At 37.2% G+C, this 9,412-nt stretch overlaps 1 protein-coding gene across 2 annotated transcripts in view; it reads right to left on the bottom strand.

Annotated features, from left to right (window-relative positions):
- Positions 1–3,409: 3,409 nt before the first annotated feature.
- The window catches only part of LOC113581251 (glutamate receptor ionotropic, kainate 5), a 65,519-nt gene continuing 59,516 nt past the window's right edge, over positions 3,410–9,412 (bottom strand). For both annotated transcript variants that reach the window (XM_081696881.1, XM_027016261.3), the window contains exons 20-22: positions 7,945–8,073; positions 4,977–5,143; positions 3,410–4,588 (exon numbers count right to left, since the gene is read on the bottom strand). In XM_081696881.1, coding sequence (XP_081553007.1) covers positions 3,986–4,588; positions 4,977–5,143; positions 7,945–8,073 — 899 coding nt within the window. In that variant the 3' untranslated portion in view covers positions 3,410–3,985. The remainder of the gene's footprint in view (positions 4,589–4,976; positions 5,144–7,944; positions 8,074–9,412) is intronic.

Genomic DNA, 9,412 nt, shown 5'->3' with positions numbered 1-9,412 from the left:
TCCATATGCAAAACCACACAGATGCTGTTGTTGATGAGTTAGTGGGGAATATGCACTGTGTCTCAGGTCCACAATCATCTCTACAGTTTTTAGTGTTGAACATCTGGGGGTTGGAAATGTAGGCAGGTTCATCACTGCTGATTGAGGCTGATCATGGTAGGGTGACCTGCAAATGTTAGAATTTTCACAAACAGAAGACTGAGAATCGGAGTCTGAGTCAGGCAACTGGGTGAATCTGACCCACAGAACTTCAGGGACAGTGGTGTTAAAAGCAAAGCTGGGACCTATGAAGAGAACTCTTTCACAGATACCTGAGCTACCAAGATGCTTTACCATGAAAAAGTTAATGAAAAAGTAGACTGTATAATTAACAGACCTGTTGGTGCTGTATGCAAATTACAGTGGGTCTGTGACACACTCGGAAGGCTCGGATGAAGCATTAAAAGACCTTCATGACTGAATACAAGGTGTTTAAATAATGGTTTAATTCTTCTCAAATATTTTCTCTCATCTTCAAACTTAGATTACTGTAGTTGAATTGCATAATTGAAAACAATTAAATCTCATCATTAAATCCTTAAAAATGTAGCTTCTTAGAAAATAACACTCAAGAATTTAACAAAAAATAACCCTGACATGACTGTATCAATAGATAGTCTCTATACTGTTTCTAAAAACATTAAATCACCTTAGACTTAGTTCAGTTTCTAATCAGGCTAACAGAAACTTTATTTAGCTGCCAGTTTATTAGGAACACTTACTCTATAGCTTTTCCTATGGAACTAACCAATTTCAGTCAATTCTATATATTCAAGTAATTGACTGATGGTAACTTGACAATTGTGCTATATTGTGTATATTAAAAGCATCTAGCTAAGACATACCCAACACTAGCTTGTTCATGACAGAGGCCAATAAAGTGGAACACAGCAAACACACAATACAGGATTCATGTACAGGAAGTCCGCTGACTTCAGAGTACAGTAGTAGTGCTGGCAATGGTGAAATACATCTTATAATTGTAAAATGTATGGCAACTTATTAGGTAAAGCTATAGAGTAGGTGTACCTAAATGCTCACTCATTGTAGAGTGCCTATAAATGCTCTGGATTATTTATTAGAAACAGAAGTGGTATGATCAATGATTCCCCAACACATTCATACACAGTAAGTAGTTTAAAGCAGCTGCACCATTCTCATTTTGGAAGTAATTATTAAGCAAACAAACAGACCACATAATGCATGTATATATATATATATATATATATATATATATATATATATATATATATATATATATATATATATATATATATATATATATATATATATATATATATATATATATATATATATATACACATATATGTTATTTAAATGTTTTATATGAAATAATTAAGTGGTAGAATCTGCTTTGGCAGTAGTGAGAGCAGAAAAGATTTTGAGTTATATCCCCAACCTGATGTATATTCTTGGCAATTTGACCATTCATTTTCTTTGGAAAAGAAGCCAAGCTACAGTTATCTTAGAACACCTTAAGTTACGTTTTGGTTTATTTTCAGTGGTGTCTGGACCAAGTTCTAAATAGGCCATTCCTGAAGAGTTTTTTTTTAATCTAGCCATAGTTTTGCTTACATCAGTCATTTACATTTACATTTACATTTATGGCATTTAGCAGACGCTCTTATCCAGAGCGACTTACAAAAGTGGTTTGTCATTTACTCATAGAATACATCCTAGCCAGTACAGTAGGTTAGAATCCAATATACCAATGAACTACAATGCTGTTGAAATACAGGGATCAAAAGGTTTTTTACTGATAAGCTGTGATTTACACTTTCTTTACTTTACTTTGTTTTTTATATATGATGGAGGTGTTTTATATAAGCACATGTAGTCAGTAGTAAATTTGGGAATTTACCTACTTTGTCTATATAAAGTAACAAAAGCGTTAGTGCCTAATATTAAGGAAAAACCCTAAAATATGCTACACACTATACTTTTGCCAAATCTTGCTTGGCGATTAGGTCAAGGGATTTATCAGCATTTAATAGGTTTAAGTGAGATTAAGTGGGAAAATCTTAAGCAATGACTACCACTTTACTATTTAGTTCAGATTTGCCGAACACTATATTAATACTTTATTGTATTAATTCTTTGCCTTTAATATAGAAATATTTCACTTTCACTGCTAAATTTACTCTGAGCTCTCACCAACAGAAGCATACCAATTTTACAATAATGTATTTTTTAGTAATATATTGTGAGGTAGAAAACACAGGAGTTAGAAGATTCATATTTATCAAGCTATTTGAGGAAAAAAATTCTAAAGTTGAATAGGATTAATAAAATAGCTTTAGGTCACTGCAAGAACACCCTTTTGTTTCAATAGTAAATAAATCAGGCATCTATGGCATTTCCCACAGGAAATGGATAAATGAAAAAGAAAGAAAATGATCTGAGGAAATGAACATATATGAGCTCACACAAACATACTGATGAAGAGTCAAATCTTGCTGACATATTGAATATATATATATATATATATATATATATATATATATATATATATATATAATTCCAAATTATTTATGTCTCTATATATTTAACATTATAGTGTGTTGCCCACCTACATAACCCAACATTTTATAGCAATAATAACAATATAATCTGAATAATTTTAATTTTTCTCAATTAATATTGGAAACAAATATGATAAGCAAATAAGAGGGGAAAAAAACAAACAAACAAAAAAACGTCAAGCAATCTGTTTAAATCAGACACAATGTTATTTTCATCTCTCATTCACATATCCACATACAAGCACACACGCACATACAGACACACATTTTGATAATTAGTCCTGACTATTTTGACAGATTCCTAGTTTTGATATTTGATAAATATACTCACATTCAATGTGTTGTTCACTCACACATCTTCACTATTTTCTGTCATTCTTGAAATTCCTGTGTCATAAGTGATAATCTGTCACTTGTCCATCAGATCACATCAATGCATAGAACATAGACCTCTCATGCTATGCTTGAACTTTGGAATGTGTGTTTGTAGGAACAGGTGTTTGCATCCAAGCATTAGTTTTTCACGCTTTGGACGTTAACTTTTTAACAGTAGCTACAGGCACAAACTGAGGGACAAAAACCAGATAACCAAATCTCTGATAATTTCCTCAAAGATGTTCACAAACCCAGCTAAAAAATTTAAAAACCCTAAAAATGATTTACCACAGCAAAACATAACCAAGAGATAAACTGCCAGACAAAAATAAGAAAAGAAACAAAAAAAAGAAAGAAAGCCAGTAATAACTAGGAAGAAAACAGAAGTCTACAGCACTTTCTTCCTCTTTTAAAACTCTCAAGTTACAAAAAGAGTCAAAAGCATATTATCGAGGGTGAGTAAACAATTTTCAGTCTATGAAAGTCATATTAGTTCTGTGCGCACATGTAAATGCAGACTGTATGGTCCCATCAGGTGTTAATGGGATCACTTGAGTCATCCAGCACAGAGTTCTAGAAGAGAAGAGAAGGAACACAAACCCCAATAATCTGCACAGCTCTCCTTTGTCCAAAGGTCAGAAGTCATAATCTTCTATAATTGCTAGAACATCATTGGTCAATTCAAGGGATTTTGCCCTCTGACATGTTGCATAGTACATCACAGAGACAAAGGTTAAATGACTAGACTGGTTGTCCCATATTCTTGCATGGCAAGAGTGGGATGGTGATGAAGAATGTGGGTCCAAAGATCCAGTTCCTCTTCTTCAGTCTCCACTTCTGAAACATTCAATTTCTTTGATGTCCCTGAAACTGTGCTGGTTCTCTTCTAAAAATATCTTTACAGCTCTCCTAAAAAAATGTCTCAGTTTTGATGTGGTCCAGACATCTGTTTGGTCTGCCTGGGGGTGTTGGCGAACTACACGTTCTGCATTTTTCCTCTTTTCTGTGTGTCTTTTGCACCCATAGACTCAGTCCTGCTTGCAGAGCATATCAGTGGAAGGGGTTTTTAAAGGGGGAACAGGCCTTGGAGGGGGTGTGGGCTTAGGCTTGGACCTGTGCAGGCTGGCCACACCACCTCCTTCGCTGTCAGTGTTTGGGTTGGAAGAAGACATGGGAGGGGGTGGGGGCAGGCGTGGGAGTGACGAGGTAGCGGAGGATAGTGCTGGTATCCGGGAGCAGGAAGTGGCAGAGCGGAGGTTCTGAATGCGCCGGCACTCCTGACACACTCGTATGTGTGTGCAGCCTCGTGCTGACGTGGGTGGGATCATGGGGGCCAGTGGGGCAGGGGGAGGATTGCTAGACACCTTGGCCCCAAGAGGGTCCTCCAGCAGATGCTGTGGACCAGGGCCCAGGTCTGAGGGGCCCCCACCTGCCGCCGCACTGTACAGTTTGCCATTGCTGAGGCGCAACTCGCGCACAAGCTGCATAGGTCGCGAGGCACCCAGGGTAAGGTGGGCGGAGTGACGCAGGACCCCGTGGGATGAAAGGGGTCTGTGCCGCCGCAAGCGATAACTCTTCTTACATGAGATGGCATTCCTGAATTCGGTCATCATCTCCTGACATACTGAAACCTGAGTGACACAGGAGGGGTGGACAAGAGGAGGAGAAAAACAGATGAAAAAGGATGGAGTAAAAGAGGGAGGGATGGAATAAGTATGATAAAGGGAGTATTGGGGAAGGCAAGAACAAAGAGACAGAAAGAACCAGAAGAGAATGAAGAGAAAAATAAAAAGAGTTTGATGCCAACATACACAGTAAAGTGAAAAGTAAGCACATGCTTAAATGAGCTAACAAATTAGTACATTCACACATTACAAAACACCTCAGCCCACATAGTGTATCAAGATTGCATGCACTGTAGTAAAAGCACACTAGAACACAATAGGAAAGTACACTTAACTCACACATGCTGCAGAATCACACGCATGAAATATAGAGTCGATGAGTGTGGCAACCTACTGGTGCATGTCTGTCATTTCGGCCAGGGCAGGAGTGGGGGCGCACCTCATCAGTCTCTACCGAACGGCGGGTTGACCACACAAATTCCATGACAGCCACAAACACAGCAATTATGAGGCCAGAGATCAGCACCACAAAGATGCCACCAATATTTTCCATACCCAGACCTGAGTGATGCAAAGAAGTGTCAGTAACACATACACATACACACACACACACACACACACACACACCTACATGGTTGGATCCAAGACATGGTTGTATTGTAAAAAGTAAAGCAATACAGATTTACAATACTACATTTAAGAAAGTGTTCATGTTCTGTGTTCAGCCAAAATACTTCCACCCTGTATTTTACCTAGCCCTCTGCTACTGCATATTCTTACAGCAAGACCTGAAAGAATACATGAATAAAACCTTAATATGTTACAAGATTAAACCCAGCATTTAGTGACATTTCAAAATTCTGCTAGTATATACAAAGCGAATCAGAATGTGCACTGAACTGTTCACTGACACACACACACACACACACACACACACACACACACACACACACACACCCTACACACGTCACTCACACACACACACACACACACACACACACACACACACACACACACACACACACACACACACACACGTACCATAGCAGACACAGTGTGTCTTCTAATACCATTTTTTAATCTATCTTATTTATATTTTCTTATTTAAATCTTCCAAGGCTGTTCTTGTCACTCACATTAATGTATGTTTTTCTATCCTGACACACATACACACATGCATGCGCACACCACTTCCCCCATGGCTATCCCATTAACAATTTATTGTACACCACAGAAAACACAATATCTAATATGTGTTCTTGTCTAAATATTCTGCGCTTACATCTGTCGCTTTCAATAGTATACACATGCACACACAGCTGCTTGCACAGGCACACATGATATCTTGTGTATCACCAAAAAACCAAAGAACCACAAATACTAGCATGTCTGAATGCTGCACATTCCCCTTTAATTCTGACAATTTGAATAGTTGTACTAATGTGGGAAAAACCAAAAGTATATACTATACATTCAGTTGGTTTTCTCATCACGGAATTCTTTTTTACATCAATATCCTTGCCTTAGGTCTGATGTATTTTTGCCAACTAAATATTCCAAAGAGAAGAGAATTTATAAATATTCTTGTTTCTGCCCTCAAGGATAAACACTGATACCTACAGGGGCATAAAAAAATACATACACTACACTAAAGCCAGACTTTACAAGGAGACCATCAAAGACATTGCTTGACTCAGTGACCCCTAAAACACCCTATGAAATGGCTATTACATCTCTATTACATCAGTTTCAGTATAGAGGGAGAGTTTGTAAGTTGCCCTATTTTGTAACTCTAGAAGATTTGGAATGACTCAGAAATTCAATTAATGTACATTTGATGCAGCATATCATTTATTTAATAATACTGAATTCTGGATTTAAATGTGGAATATTGTGATGTTGTCATAGCAGCACAATAATACTTAAAGATTAAAACCATAAGTATAAAATTACAAATTCAAGCACCATAACATCTAGAGTAGATACTATTTCATGGGCACTTTCTGGTTGCTGTTTGATGTGCTAAAAGGATGACTGGATTTCATTTGAAACAATATTTTATCATCCCAAACACCACTGCAATATCACCATCTATCCAACTGATACAGTGACCTGGCTATCTGAACTATCATATGAATGTGTCTGATTTCACACACAGTTTAGATCTACACGCAGTTCTGAAAGCCATTTTCTGGCCCTTGAATCCAAACCTTGTCCTCACACCTGTGCCTCCCCTTTATTACACAAACAGTATACAGACTTTTTTGTGTGGTAAATAAGATGAGTTTCTTGATCCACTAGAACCATTAGACAGTGCACATGGTTGCTGTATCCCACTTCCCAGCACACCTAAACCAGGCATTTAAGCATTTAAGGCTCTTCTAAAAACTGATGCCTCTTTGCATCAACTCATGACCTTTAACTCAGGACCTGGAAATCGATCAAACTTAATCATTATTTAGGATGCATCACTTCTTTAAATGCACCCTGAACCACTGAGGAGTAGTATTTCTAGGGGATGCACAGCTGCTTCATATCTTTTTTATGATATAAGACCACAGTATAAGTTCTGCAGATTAAAAAAAATATATTAAAAATCACAAATACTAACAAATACTCTTGAAAACCCTGAATTATGTATGAATCTTAGAATGTTAGAAGGCCAGAACATCAACATTTAAGCATGTGATGAAGATATGCAATAGCATTTTAATTTATTTTAATTCAGTTTGTAGACTGAATTAATATACATTTTCTTATATGATGATGTTAAGCCCAGTAACAGCTGTACAACAAGTCGTCAGTAAAATACTTTGCTTTAAAATGTATTAGTGAGCAGGAATGCCTCATTTTACATATATGCTTGTGTTGGCTCATCTGTTATCAAATCTCGTCCTCACACCCACAGGGAACAGATGGAATGAATGAAAGAAGAATAACTCAGTATTTCATTAGTAATATGCTAAAGCAGGGTGGGAGCTGGGATAAAGCAAAAATTAGCATTGTCTGTGGACTCTGTGGACTGGGTTGGGGAGCACTGTTTTAAATGAATTCTAGAGCAATGTAAAACACAGAAAGCAAAATATTATAATCATATATTATTAAGATATTAACATGCAAATGTTCTTCCTTCTACAGTAAATATTTTAACAACAGACCGACATAACTTTTCATATACTAATGATGTAGGTTATGGTCATGTAAACTGTTTGCTTACCTTACAGTTTAATCACTTGTCACTATGGTACAGCCATGTTATGATATCTAGTTTTAATCTACCCATGCCGAATTACCATGGTAAAGTAAGAGCGTGTCCATTAAAAACTCATTCTGTGCATGTAATGAAGGCAACAAAGTTTCACCCTTAGCCCGATGGTCCTCCTCTTTGGCGCACTCTCCTCCCTCCCACCAGCGGCGCTTCAGAATCTCCAGCCTGTTGGTCTCCTGTAGCTGCAGAACTCCGAGAGTTATCTCATCTCTGAACGGAGAGCCTGAGATAAAGCAGAGACATGAGAACTAAGAATAGCAGTCATCCAAAAGAGTCTTACATGTCGATGAGACACCACAAAATTAGCTTAGAAACTGACCACTGATGAAAATGTCTTTCTAAATGATGATGTCAGAAAATCACAAAATCAATATTAACAATATTAACTCTTGCTCTTCTAAAGTAGTGAATAAATATTACTTCTTTGCTCTTAATAAGTCGCTTTTTTGTCATCTGTTCAGATGTTCAAAAATTATTCATTGTTACTCCTTGGAATGGTGGGTACTGAAAGATTGTCAAGGGCATAGTAAATTACTTTACCTCTTTAACACCAGGAGATATTCAGTGAAAAGACTAAGGCCACAAACCAAATCTAAAGTTTATTAAATCTAAAATCTGCTTTGTTTCCAAGAGTAAATTATGTGTTTATTGCCTTGAGCATTAACATATTTGTAGGACAGAATGTTTGATGCTTGCCAGGGACTATATTACACTTATTTAGCCAACTCAAAGCAAGGTGTTCTAGAATGCTTGTTGTGTGAATGTTGTAGTGACAATGCCATCTGTGCTCCAGGTTGTCAAGGCAAATGCTGGGGGTGACCATGGCAACTGTCCCTTTGATGAATTAGTGGGGGAAAGGATATTATCGCTAGGCACCACTACATTAGGTGGCAGTAGGGGTGGGGTTGAGGTGGGGATTGACTGGAAGGAAGTCGGAGGGAAAATCTTTTTGCACTGTGTAAAGTGAGAACAGAGTTTGAAGACTGAGGATCCAGAGATTATGCTCACTCATTTCACGAACAGTAAGAGGATGATGTGATTAAGAGTGCTCTGGGTTGTTCGGGGGCAGTGTACAAAAGCTTGGTGGAGAACTATGTTTTGGGGGTTACAAAAGACCTGGAATGGGTTGAGTGTTTTGGACAGTTTGGCAAACTGTAAGGAGATTAAAAGCATATCATCAATCATATTGTTCTCTGTCAGTACATATAATTTTGAGATAAATTATTTTAAAGGTGATGATGGAGCAAAAAAAAAAAGTCTTTTCCACTAACAGTAATTTTATTTCCACTTACAACTAATTTTATAGGTATGATCATTTTTTGAGGTATATGTTAATTTGAGCTTCTAACAAGCTCTTTTCATATTAAAGCTAGCTACTCTGTTCATACTGTGGATACATCTCTTCCATCTAAAAATGGCAAAATATGTGGAAAGCATATTGACATAATTGGTTGACAGTAATTGGTTAAGACATGCCCAACAAGAGCTGTTAAATGGCTGAAACAACAGCTACTTAAAGTCTTAAATCACTTCAGCCACTTTTCCTTCAAGGTTCTGTGCAC

Source organism: Electrophorus electricus, chromosome 2 (genome assembly GCF_041902795.1).
Source record: "Electrophorus electricus isolate QZ-2024a chromosome 2, ASM4190279v1, whole genome shotgun sequence".
NCBI classification, from domain to species: domain Eukaryota; kingdom Metazoa; phylum Chordata; class Actinopteri; order Gymnotiformes; family Gymnotidae; genus Electrophorus; species Electrophorus electricus.
The sequence above is the reverse complement of the archived record's forward strand: the minus strand, read 5'-3'. Positions and strand labels throughout refer to the sequence as shown.